The sequence below is a fragment of the Oncorhynchus mykiss genome, chromosome 1, assembly GCF_013265735.2.
Source record: "Oncorhynchus mykiss isolate Arlee chromosome 1, USDA_OmykA_1.1, whole genome shotgun sequence".
NCBI lineage: Eukaryota > Metazoa > Chordata > Actinopteri > Salmoniformes > Salmonidae > Oncorhynchus > Oncorhynchus mykiss.
This window is the reverse complement of record NC_048565.1, coordinates 3,961,787-3,975,545: the sequence shown is the minus strand read 5'-3', so window position 1 is coordinate 3,975,545 and position 13,759 is coordinate 3,961,787. Positions and strand designations below refer to the sequence as shown.

General features: G+C 43.6%; 1 protein-coding gene across 2 annotated transcripts in view; it reads left to right on the top strand.

Moving 5' to 3' along the window:
* LOC110524898 (ras-related protein Rab-6B) overlaps nucleotides 1-13,759 on the top strand; it is a 163,123-nt gene that overhangs the window by 62,415 nt on the left and 86,949 nt on the right. For both annotated transcript variants that reach the window (XM_036982647.1, XM_036982599.1), the window contains exon 2: nucleotides 4,694-4,752. In XM_036982647.1, coding sequence (XP_036838542.1) covers nucleotides 4,694-4,752 — 59 coding nt within the window. The remainder of the gene's footprint in view (nucleotides 1-4,693; nucleotides 4,753-13,759) is intronic.

The following is a 13,759-nucleotide window of genomic DNA, read 5'->3' as shown; positions in this document are numbered from 1 at the left end:
TCTGTGCTTGGAGTAAAAAAAAAAAAGTTTACCCAAAATTAGCTAGCAGTGTTATTAAAAGGATTATTAAAACGTTCTCAGAACCTCTCTGAAACCTAAAACATAAATGTTCCCAGAACCTCCCTGCAACCTAAAACATAAACATTCTCAGAACCTCCCTGCAACCTAAAAAATAAAGGAGCAGGCAGAGTTACTGAGGAGGAGGGAGGAGGAGCAGGCAGAGTTACTGAGGAGGAGTGGAGGTAGAGGGAGGAGGGAGGAGGAGTGGAGGTAGAGGGAGGAGGAGGAGTGGAGGAAGAGGGAGGAGGAGGAGTGGAGGAGCAGGCAGAGTTACTGAGGAGGAGTGGAGGAGCAGGCAGAGTTACTGAGGAGGAGTGGAGGAGCAGGCGGAGTTACTGAGGAGGAGTGGAGGAGCAGGCAGAGTTACTGAGGAGGAGTGGAGGAGCAGGCAGAGTTACTGAGGAGGAGTGGAGGAGCAGGCAGAGTTACTGAGGAGGAGTGGAGGAGCAGGCAGAGTTACTGAGGAGGAGTGGAGGAGCAGACATAGTTACTGAGGAAGAGTGGAGGAGCAGGCAGAGTTACTGAGGAGGAGTGGAGGAGCAGGCAGAGTTACTGAGGAGGAGTGGAGGAGCAGGCAGAGTTACTGAGGAGGGGTGGAGGAGCAGGCAGAGTTACTGAGGAGGAGTGGAGGTAGGAGGGAGGAGGAAGCATAGTGGAGTGGAGGAGCAGGCAGAGTTACTGAGGAGGAGTGGAGGAGCAGGCAGAGTTACTGAGGAGGTGGAGGTGGAGGGAGGGAGGAGGAAGCATAGTGGAGTGGAGGAGCAGGCAGAGTTACTGAGGAGGAGTGGAGGAGCAGGCAGAGTTACTGAGGAGGAGTGGAGGAGCAGGCAGAGTTACTGAGGAGGAGTGGAGGTAGAGGAGGAGGAGGAAGTGGAAGAGTGAGGCGGTTGCAGGACAGGTATGTTCAGCCCTGAGGGGCCGTGGATCCTCCCAGGCTGAGATGGATATGGTAGGCTCCTCCCCAGCTAACAACAAACGTTCCCACAACTTTAGAGAACGTTCCCTTAAGAGTTTCGTTAGGTAACTAACTCATGTTTTCATAGGAATGTTCCCGTGATGTGTAATAAATGTTCCCATTAGACCATTCCCTTATTAATGTCTAACAGAACTTACCCAGAAAGTGGTTACCATTCCCTTATTAATGTCTAACAGAACTTACCTAGAAAGTGGTTACCATTCCCTTATTAATGTCTAACAGAACTTACCCAGAAAGTGGTTACCATTCCCTTATTAATGTCTAACAGAACTTACCCAGAAAGTGGTTACCATTCCCTTATTAATGTCTAACAGAACTTACCCAGAAAGTGGTTACCATTCCCTTATTAATGTCTAACAGAACTTACCCAGAAAGTGGTTACCATTCCCTTATTAATGTCTAACAGAACGTACCCAGAAAGTGGTTACCATTCCCTTATTAATGTCTAACAGAACTTACCCAGAAAGTGGTTACCATTCCCTTATTAATGTCTAACAGAACTTACCCAGAAAGTGGTTACCATTCCCTTATTAATGTCTAACAGAACGTACCCAGAAAGTGGTTACCATTCCCTTATTAATGTCTAACAGAACTTACCCAGAAAGTGGTTACCATTCCCTTATTAATGTCTAACAGAACTTACCTAGAAAGTGGTTACCATGTTCTCAGAACTAAATATATCAATGTTCTAGACATGTTAAATGAACATTAAATGTGTCCAGTTCTCTGTTGGTTAGGAGAATATTCCATCAATGACCCCCCCAAACATACTCAGAGTTCTCAGAATATATTCAATATAATGTGTAATGGGAACGTTGTCTGTGAATCAGTTTTCAGGACATTGGCTCCCACCCAAGAATAGTTTAATCACACATCACATCTTGTACCTGTTGCCGAGCAAATCGAGGCCCTGATTGGTGAACCACTGATCCATTCATGGCTCGTCATCTGCTGTCAAGGGATACTTAAACTGTTTTCAACGTACATATTTGACATACATGATTCCATTGCGAATGTTCAGTAATTACTATTCAACATGTCCTCACCTGGGATTTGAACCCGCAACCTGTTGGTTCACGGTGTGTCAGCTATGTCAGTTCATCTGACTAGTCTCATCATTCAGTTGATTTGATTTACTTCTTTCAGAAATGTAAGAGCTCTTTCTGTTTAGTTTTCTAAAGTTGGTGGGGCATGTTAACCTGTTTTAATGATACTCATGAATCACTACGTTCAGTCAAATCGTTTTACAGAGCTTAAATTGACTTCAACGTGCATTCTACCTATTGCTTACATCTGGCAGATTGTTTCATCTACATAAGTGCCTTGTGAGGAGGGGCTTCTTCTGGACAGGTACTAAATTATACTGTCCCAAAAAGCATTAAGAGATATCCCTTATTGGGACAGTGGTTGGGGCACCATTGGGCTCTACACCACAGAGAGACAGTAGAAGCACCACTGGGCTCTACACCACAGAGAGACAGTAGGGGCACCACTAAGGCTCTACACCACAGAGAGACAGTAGGGGCACCACTAAGGCTCTACACCACAGAGAGACAGTAGGAGCACCACTGGGCTCTACACCACAGAGAGACAGTAGGGGCACCACAGGGCTCTACACCACAGAGAGACAGTAGGGGCACCACAGGGCTCTACACCACAGAGAGACAGTAGGGGCACCACAGGGCTCTACACCACAGAGAGACAGTAGGGGCACCACAGGGCTCTACACCACAGAGAGACAGTAGAGGCACCACAGAGAGACAGTAGGGGCACCACTGGTCTCCACACCAAAAATAATAAAACCTCCCAGGAAAACTTTCAAGGAACCAGAGTAAAACATTCTCAGAACCTCCCTGGAACCAGTGTTAAATGTTCTCAGAACCTCCCTGATACCAGAGTAAAATGTTCTCAGAACCGCCCTGGTACCAGAGTAAAACGTTCTCAGAACCGCCCTGGTACCAGAGTAAAACGTTCTCAGAACCTCCCTGGAACCAGATTAAAATGTTCTCAGAACCTCCCTGGAACCAGAGTTAAACGTTTTCAGAACCTCCCTAGAACCAGAGTTAAACGTTCTCAGAACCTCCCTGGTACCAGAGTAAAACGTTCTCAGAACCTCCCTGGTACCAGAGTAAAACGTTCTCAGAACCTCCCTGGAACCAGAGTAAAACGTTCTCAGAACCTCCCTGCAACCAAAAAATAAAAGCTTCCCAGATCAGGCAAAACTTTTATCTTCTGTTCTCAGAACGTTTAACATTTTTTCTTCAGTTTACAGATCAGGAAATGTACAGCTTTGTTGTCACAATCAATGTGAAATAAAGAATGTACATTCCCACAACTTCCAAGGAACCAAATGTGCTAGCTAGGTTTCTACCAGGCCCTATGAGCCCTATTCATTCAAATCCATTTCACTGTAAAATCAGACAGTCTTGTGTCTTTGGGGAAATTAGCATTTAAATGACTTGTGGACGAGAGCTTTCCTTGTCATGCCAGCCTCGTCAACTAGAGCAGAACCAGGCTTTTCCCTCTCTGATTACATATGAGCCACCTCCAAAGCCCCCTGACTGTATGTGTGTGCGTTAACCAGCAGGTGGTTTACCTGTGTCTGTGTCTGTGTGTGTTTGCACAGGCAGCGCACTGTTGAGGATGTGTCATTTCCTCAAGTACTTTCAACGACCCTGGACCATAGCTGAGCCTAGCGGGTAGCCTAGCGAGTGGCCTAGCGAGTAACCTAGCACATGGCCTAACAAGTGGCCTAGCAGGTAACCTAGTGGGTAGCCTAGCGAGTAGCCTAGCGAGTAACCTAGCGGGTAGCCTGGCGAGTAGCCTAGCGAGTAACCTAGCGGGTAGCCTAGCGAGTAACCTAGCGGGTGGCCTTGCGGGTAGCCTAGCGGTTAAGAGTGTTCGAATCCTTTCAAATCTGTCGATGTGCCCTCGACCTAATTGCACCTGTAAGTTGCTAAGAGTGTCTGCTAACATGAAAAGCCTGAGAAGAGAACGAGACTTTGGTTGCAAAGTGCACCATTTCAGAGGGTTATATTGAGGCACATTCTAGCCCTGCACCGGGTCTGATAACCTTTCTCATTTCCTATCTGGCCTGTGAAAAGAACATCTAAAGGAAATATTACAGATATCATCCTATATTGCCAACATATGAAAAAGCTTTATTGTGGAAAATGCTAAGAATTTTTTTTGTTGTTGTATGAAATTAATAAGTCCTCAGGCTAAAGATCTCTCTTCATCAGGGTGTTTGTTATTCGTATAGTTTCTTCTGTTAGACAGTGCACCTCCCCTAAAGTGTAGTCATTATGTATTCACTGTTTCAGCACAAACAGCTGGAATGTCACTCTCTCTGTTCAAAAACCCATTTAACCCCACATCTCTCTCTCTCGCTCTCTCTCTCTCTCTCTCTCTCTCTCTCTCTCTCTCTCCCTCTCTCTCTCTCTGTATCCCTCTCTCTGTATCCCTCTCTCTCTATCCCTCTCTCTCTCTCTCTCTCTATCCCTCTCTCTCTTTCTCTCTATCCCTCTTCCTCTCTCTCTCTCTCTTTCTCTCTATCCCTCTATCCCTCTCTCTCTCTTTCCCTCTCTCTCTCTCTCTCTCTTTCTCTCTATCCCACTATCTCTCTCTTTTTCTCTCTATCTTTGTTTTTTCTTGTAGTTGGGAAGACATCTCTGATCACGAGGTTCATGTATGACAGCTTTGACAACACATATCAGGTAGGTATCGGAGGCACCACACTACCACACTGTCGTCAGGCAGTCACTGACACGCTACACTTTTGTATCGGTCACTCACTCCACCAATCACAGCAGTGAATAGACAGAACTGACCCACCCCCCTACCACACCCCCAGATTCAAACACAGCTTTGCAGTACATTGATCCACTAAGCAGCTGATTCTATGGTTGCGCTGTAAGAATGAGCTGATTGTTTTCTCAGTTTGGTGTCAAGGGAGCAGCTTCTAGGTTATCAGAGGTAAACAACATGAGATAGTATATTGTAAGGTAGTGGATTGTGAGATAATATATTGTGGGGTAGTATATTGTGAGGTAGTATATTGTGAGGTTGTGAGGTAGTATATTGTGAGGTAGTTTATCGTGAGGTAGTATATCGTGAGGTAGTATATCGTGAGGTAGTATATCGTGAGGTAGTATATCGTGAGGTAGTATATCGTGAGGTAGTATATCGTGAGGTAGTATATCGTGAGGTAGTATATCGTGAGGTAGTATATCGTGAGGTAGTATATTGTGAGGTAGTATATTGTGAGGTAGTATTTTGTGAGGTAGTATATTGTGAGGTTGTGAGGTAATATACTGTGAGGTAGTATATTGTGAGGTAATATATTGTGAGGTGGATGTTAGTCTTTGTCCCTAATAGGGTGAAATATCTGTCAATGTTCCCTTGAGTAAAGCACTTAACTCAAATTGCTCCTGTAAGTTACTCTGGACGAGAGTGTTTGCTAAAAAAATTTTTTTTTTTTATTGTCAAATTTAAAGAGATCTTAAAGCCAACCAGCCCGTCTCCATTCCTAGATGTTCAGTACTACTACAGTGCTAACGCTGTAATGAGATTTAGATGGTGTATTATGAGTATATGCTTTATGGTAGCTCTCACAATGGACACTGTATCCCCTTCTATCCCGGGATTCAATGGCGCCGGAAGGGATGGCTGCCATTTTACAGGCTCATAACAAACCGTGCCGATTTTGTTTATTTTTTCGCATTGTTTGTAACTTATTTTGTACCTAATGTATCTTATGACCGAAAAGAGCTTCTGGATATCACAACAGTGATTGCTCACCTCGAACTGGACAAATCATTTTTCTTTTATGAGTCTGACGTGAAGGAGACCAGGCCCAAATCCCCATCATTCACGTGAAGAAAAGAAAAGACAGAGGGGCGGAGATCGGAGTGCCTTGTGAGAATCTGTCGGCCAGTGGGTAACCTGCCTCTACCATCCGTTCTATTGGCCAACGTGCGACCACTGGAAAATAAACTGGATGATCTTCGCTCGAGACTATCCTACCAATGGGACATAAACAACTGTAATATCTTATGTTTCACAGAGTCGTGGCTGAATGACGACACGTATAATATAAACATTTTCCATGCATTGGCACGACAGAACAGCTACGTAAGAAGAGGGACAGGGTGTGTGTCTTTTTTGTCAATAAAAACTGGTGCTCAATGCCTAATATTAAAGAAGTCTCGAGGTATTGCTCGCCTGAGGTAGAGATCCTCAAGCTGTAGACCACACTATCTACCAAGAGAGTTTTTATCTATATTTTTCTTAGCTGTCTATTTACCACCACAAACCGATGATTACTAAGATCGCACTCAACCACCTCTATAAGGCCATAAGCAAACAAGACATTACTCACCCAGAGGCGGTGCTCCAAGTGGCCGGGGACTTTAATGCAGGGAAACTTAAATCTGTTTTACCTTATTTCTACCAGCATGTCACATGTGCAACCAGAGGAAAAACAACTCTAGACTACCTTTACTCCACACACAGAGATGCATTAAAAGCTATCCTTCACCTTCCATTTGGCAAATCTGACAATACTTCTATCCTTCTGATTCCCGCTGACAAGCAAAAACAAAAAGCAGGAAGTACCAGTGACTCGCTCAATACGGTAGAGGTCAGATGACGCGGATGCTAAATTACAGGACTGTTCTGCATCGACGTACGGTCACCATTCATATTCCAACCAGAATCCATGGATTACAGGCAACATCCGCACCGAGCTAAAGGCTAGAGCTGGCGCTTTTCAAGGTGCAGGACACTAATCCAGACGCATATAAGAAATCCCGCTAAGCCCTCAGAGGAACCATCAAACAGGCAAAGCGTCAATGCATGACTAAGATTGAATCCTACTACACCGGTTCTGATGCTCGTTGGATGTGGCAGGGCTTGAAAACTATTACGGACTACAAAGGGAAACCCAGCCGCGAGCTACCCAGTGACGAGAGGCTACCAGACATGGTAAATGCCAATTTATGCTCTCTTCAGGCCAAGCAACACTGAGCATACATGAGAGCACCAGCTGGTCCGTACGACTGTGTGATCACGCTCTCCGTAGCTAATGTGAGCAAGACCTTTAAACAGGTCAACATTCACAAGGCCGCGGGGCCAGACGGATTACCAGGACGTGTACTCAGAGCATGTTCGGACCAACTGTCAAGTGTCTTCATTGACATTTTCAACCGAGTCTGTAATGCCTACATGTTTTCAAGCAGACCACCATAGTTTCTGTGCCCAAGGAAGCGAAGGTCAGCTGCCTAAATGACTACCGCCCCGTAGCACTCACATCTGTAGCCATGAAGTGCTTTGAAAGGCTGGTCATGGCTGACATCAACACCATCATCCTGGAAACCCTAGACCCGCTCCAATTCGCATACCGCCCCAACAGATCCACAGATGACGCAATCTCACTCACACACTCCACACTGCCCTTTTCCAGCTGGACAAATGGAACACCTACGTGAGAATTCTGTTTATTGACTACAGCTCAGCGTTCAACACCATAGTTCCCACAAAGCTCATCACTAAGCTAAGAAACCTGGGACTAAACACCTCCCTCTGAAACTGGAACCTGGTCTTCCTGACGGGCTGCCCCCAGGTGGTAAGGGTAGGCAACGACACATCTGCCACGCTGATCCTCAACACGGGGGGGGCCCTTGGGGTGCGTGATTAGTCCCCTCCTGTACTCCCTGTTCACCCACAACTGTGTGGCCAAGCACGACTCCAACACCATCATTAAGTTTGCTGACAACACAACAATGGTCACTGACACCGCTGAGACAGGACAACAACCTCTCCCTCAACGTGAGCAAGACAAAGGAGCTGATCGTGGACTACAGGAAAAGGCGGGCCGAACAGGACCCCATTAACATCGACAGGGCTGTAGTGAGGCGGTCGAGAGTTTCAAGTTCCTTGGTGTCCACATCACCAACAAACTATTATGGTCCAAACACACCAAGACATTCGTTAAGAGGGTGCAACAACACATTTCCCCCCTCAGGAGACTGTAAAGATTTGTCATGGGTCCCCAGATCCTCAAAAAGTTATACAGATGCACCATCGAGAGCATCCTGACCTGTTGCATCACCGCCTGGTATGGCAACTGCTCGGCATCTGACCGTAAGGCGCTACAGAGGGTAATGCATACAGCCCAGTACATCACTGGGGCCAAGCTTCCTGCCATCCAGGACCTCTATACCAGGCGGTGTCAGAGGAAGGACCAAAAAATTGTCAAAGACTCCAGTCACCCAAGTCATAGACTGTTCTCTCTGCTTCTGCACGGCAAACGGAACCAGAGTGCCAAGTCCAGGGTCGAAATGGCTCTTCAACAGCTTCTTCCCCCAAGCCATAAGACTGCTGAACAACTAATCAAATGGCCACCAAGACTTTTTACACTGAACTCTAACAAGTCAACTGAACTCTAAATTCTCACAAAAATAATGAGAATAAAAGAGAGAGAGAGAGTTTCCTCCACCATCTTCTCCTCTCATCAGTCCCCTCTTCATCATCGCGCTGGATGTGCGTTCCAGACAGACTCAGGCAGATTCAGACAGGCATCTGCGTATTTGTAAATGTCTCCACATGCTTTATGACATCTAATACCTGTCCACTGCCTGCTACACTTTAATAACAGCCTGTCTGTGAGGAAAATGAGATGGTAATTTCTGTTTGATACGAAGCCGTTCGTTTCTCCCCACTTAACCCTGGGGTCCAGGAATCAGCCGGCTTCGTCATGCCCTCCCTCCCTCGACACAGCATCACATCAGTCAAAGACAGAGAGAGAGAGTGTGTGTGTGTGTGTGTGTGTGTGTGTGTGTGTGTGTGTGTGTGTGTCCACCCAGCCTTTGTATATCTTCTCTAGTCAAAGCCTCACAACCAGAGCCAGCCCTTTGTTCCAATTCAGATTGTGGATTACTGGCTGGGTTATTACGGGTGATGTAGCTTTGTAGACAGGGATATTACGGGTGATGTAGCTTTGTAGACAGGGTTATTACAGCTGACGTAGCTTTGTAGAGAGGGTTATTATGGGTGATGTAGCTTTGTAGACAGGGTTATTACAGGTGATGTAGCTTTGTAGACAGGGTTATTATGGGTGATGTAGCTTTGTAGACAGGGTTATTATGGGTGATGTAGCTTTGCAGACAGGGTTATTATAGGTGCTTTAATTTGTAGATCGGGTTATTCTGGGTGATGTAGCTTTGTAGAAAAATAACACAATTGAATGTTTTAAATCTACAACAATGCTTAAACCACATCAGCAGACCACTTTTGATGTCTGCGAAAAATCAAACAAAAACTAACACCGTTGTGTTTGACTACTGTAGCGATCGTAAGTTCGGCTCTTTTTACTGACTCGGATCTTATCGACCGGTTCAGTCAAAGGAACGAATCGTTCGACTAATTTCGTTAATTTGAGTCAGCAATGCCCAGAGCACGCAGGACCCCAGCCGGGGAGCGAAGAACTGAAAACTGAATGTAGTTATCTATGGTGTTTAAATCCCTGTACCTGCTCCTCACTAATATATAGTGTTTAAATCCCTTTACCCAGCTCCTCAGTAATATATAGTGTTTAAATCCCTGTACCCAGCTCCTCACTAATATATAGTGTTTAAATCCCTCTACCTGCTCCTCACTAATATATAGTGTTTAAATCCCTGTACCCAGCTCCTCACTAATATATAGTGTTTAAATCCCTGTACCCAGCTCCTCACTAATATATAGTGTTTAAATCCCTGTACCCAGCTCCTCACTAATATATAGTGTTTAAATACCTCTACCTGCTCCTCACTAATATATAGTGTTTAAATCCCTCTACCTGCTCCTCACTAATATATAGTGTTTAAATCCCTGTACCCAGCTCCTCACTAATATATAGTGTTTAAATCCCTGTACCCAGCTCCTCACTAATATATAGTGTTTAAATCCCTGTACCCAGCTCCTCACTAATATATAGTGTTTAAATCCCTGTACCCAGCTCCTCACTAATATATAGTGTTTAAATCCCTCTACCCAGCTCCTCACTAATATATAGTGTTTAAATCCCTTTACCTGCTCCTCACTAATATATAGTGTTTAAATCCCTGTACCCAGCTCCTCACTAATATATAGTGTTTAAATCCCTGTACCCAGCTCCTCACTAATATATAGTGTTTAAATCCCTGTACCCAGCTCCTCACTAATATATAGTGTTTAAATCCCTTTACCCAGCTCCTCACTAATATATAGTGTTTAAATCCCTTTACCCAGCTCCTCACTAATATATAGTGTTTAAATCCCTATACCCAGCTCCTCACTAATATATAGTGTTTAAATCCCTGTACCCAGCTCCTCACTAATATATAGTGTTTAAATCCCTTTACCCAGCTCCTCACTAATATATAGTGTTTTTAAATCCCTCTACCTGCTCCTCACTAATATATAGTGTTTAAATCCCTGTACCCAGCTCCTCAGTAATATATAGTGTTTAAATCCCTTTACCCAGCTCCTCACTAATATATAGTGTTTAAATCCCTTTACCCAGCTCCTCACTAATATATAGTGTTTAAATCCCTCTACCTGCTCCTCACTAATATATAGTGTTTAAATCCCTGTACCCAGCTCCTCAGTAATATATAGTGTTTAAATCCCTGTACCCAGCTCCTCACTAATATATAGTGTTTAAATCCCTGTACCCAGCTCCTCACTAATATATAGTGTTTAAATCCCTATACCCAGCTCCTCACTAATATATAGTGTTTAAATCCCTGTACCCAGCTCCTCACTAATATATAGTGTTTAAATCCCTGTACCCAGCTCCTCACTAATATATAGTGTTTAAATCCCTGTACCCAGCTCCTCACTAATATATAGTGTTTAAATCCCTGTACCCAGCTCCTCACTAATATATAGTGTTTAAATCCCTGTACCCAGCTCCTCACTAATATATAGTGTTTAAATCCCTGTACCCAGCTCCTCACTAATATATAGTGTTTAAATCCCTGTACCCAGCTCCTCACTAATATATAGTGTTTAAATCCCTGTACCCAGCTCCTCACTAATATATAGTGTTTAAATCCCTGTACCCAGCTCCTCACTAATATATAGTGTTTAAATCCCTGTACCCAGCTCCTCAGTAATATATAGTGTTTAAATCCCTCTACCTGCTCCTCACTAATATATAGTGTTTAAATCCCTGTACCCAGCTCCTCACTAATATATAGTGTTTAAATCCCTGTACCCAGCTCCTCACTAATATATAGTGTTTAAATCCCTGTACCCAGCTCCTCACTAATATATAGTGTTTAAATCCCTTTACCCAGCTCCTCACTAATATATAGTGTTTAAATCCCTGTACCCAGCTCCTCACTAATATATAGTGTTTAAATCCCTTTACCCAGCTCCTCACTAATATATAGTGTTTAAATCCCTGTACCCAGCTCCTCACTAATATATAGTGTTTAAATCCCTCTACCTGCTCCTCACTAATATATAGTGTTTTTAAATCCCTGTACCCAGCTCCTCACTAATATATAGTGTTTAAATCCCTGTACCCAGCTCCTCACTAATATATAGTGTTTAAATCCCTCTACCAGCTCCTCACTAATATATAGTGTTTAAATCCCTGTACCCAGCTCCTCACTAATATATAGTGTTTAAATCCCTGTACCCAGCTCCTCACTAATATATAGTGTTTAAATCCCTGTATTCATCTCCCATAGTGTTTCTTGCTGATTCTAGTAGAGTAGGGACTTTTGGCATGAATTGACATAAATCGTCTATTAGCATAAATCGACATAAATCAACTTTTGGCATAAATCGACTTTTGACATCAATAGACTATTGGCATAAATTGACTATTAGCATAAATCGACTATTGGCATGAATCGACTATTGGCATAAATCGACTATTGGCATAAATAGACTATTGGCATGCTCTGTTAAAAGGGAAAGCAGGAGAAGGAGGCTGAAGTGCGTTTTAGGACAAATGGACCAGGGTGAAGTATTGGTGGTAATGGGGTAATGGTGTTGGGGACAGACGGACCTGTCGGGATTCCACTGGCACCTATAGCTCTGTCATTATATGAATACTAACCTCCTGTCAAATGTATGACCATATTAGAGACACATATTTCCCTCAGATTACACAGATCCACAAATAATTAGACATCAAACCCGATTTTGATAAACTCCCATATCTACTGGGTGAAATACCACAGCGTGCCATCACAGCAGCAAGATTTGTGGCCTGTTGCCATGAGAAAGTGGAGCACAAACAACATTGTAAATACAACCCACATTTATTTGTTTTCCCATACTATTCATACTACAACTATTTGCACATTGCTAAAACAATTTTGATAGCTGATAATATAACTCTTGAAATTTATTTTTGAGTGCAATATTTACTGTTAAATTATAATAGTTTTGATGTTGATGTTTGTCTTCTCACTTGTTTTGTTTATTTCACTTGCATTGACAATGTAAACATGTTTCCCATGCTAATAAAGCCCATTTGAAGAGAGAGAGAGAGCGAAAGAGAGAGAGAGAGCAAGCTGGTCCTGGGGCTCTGTTCACAAACACAAACAGATCCCACAGAGCTCTAGGACAGCAGCACAATTAGACCCAAACAAATCATGAGAAAACAAAAAGATAATTACTTGATACATGGAAAGAATGAACCAAAAACAGAGTAAACTAGAATGCTATTTGTCCCTAAACAGAGAGTACACCGTGGCAGAATACCTGACCACTGTGACTGACCCAAACTTAAGGAAAGCTTTGACTATGTACAGACTCAGTGAGCATAGCCTTGCTATTGAGAAAGGCCATTGTAGGCAGACATGGCTCTCAAGAGAAGACAGGCTATGTGCCCACAAAATGAGGTGGAAACTGAGCTGCACTTCCTAACCTCCTGCCCAATGTATGACCATATTAGAGAGACATATTTCCCTCAGATCCACAAAGAATTCTAAAACAAATCCAATTTTGATAAACTCCCATATCTACTGGGTGAAATACCACAGTGTGCATCACAGCAGCAAGATTTGTGACCTGTTGCCACGAAAAAAGGGCAATCAGTGAAGAACAAATACCATTGTAAATACAACCTGTATTTGTTTATTTATTTTCCCCTTTGTACTTTAACCATTTGTACATCTTTACAACACTGAATATAGATTGTCTGGAATACAGACAGTAGGAGAGTGACTGGTATACAGACAGTAGGAGAGTGACTGGTATACAGACAGTAGGAGAGTGACTGGTATACAGACAGTAGGAGAGTGACTGGTATACAGACAGTAGGAGAGTGACTGGTATACAGAGACAGTAGGAGAGTGACTGGTATACAGACAGTAGGAGAGTGAATGGTATACAGAGACAGTAGGAGAGTGAATGGTATACAGAGACAGTAGGAGAGTGACTGGTATACAGACAGTAGGAGAGTGACTGGTATACAGACAGTAGGAGAGTGACTGGTATACAGACAGTAGGAGAGTGACTGGTATACAGACAGTAGGAGAGTGACTGGTATACAGACAGTAGGAGAGTGAATGGTATACAGAGACAGTAGGAGAGTGAATGGTATACAGAGACAGTAGGAGAGTGACTGGTATACAGAGAGTAGGAGAGTGAATGGTATACAGAGACAGTAGGAGAGTGAATGGTATACAGAGACAGTAGGAGAGTGACTGGTATACAGACAGTAGGAGAGTGACTGGT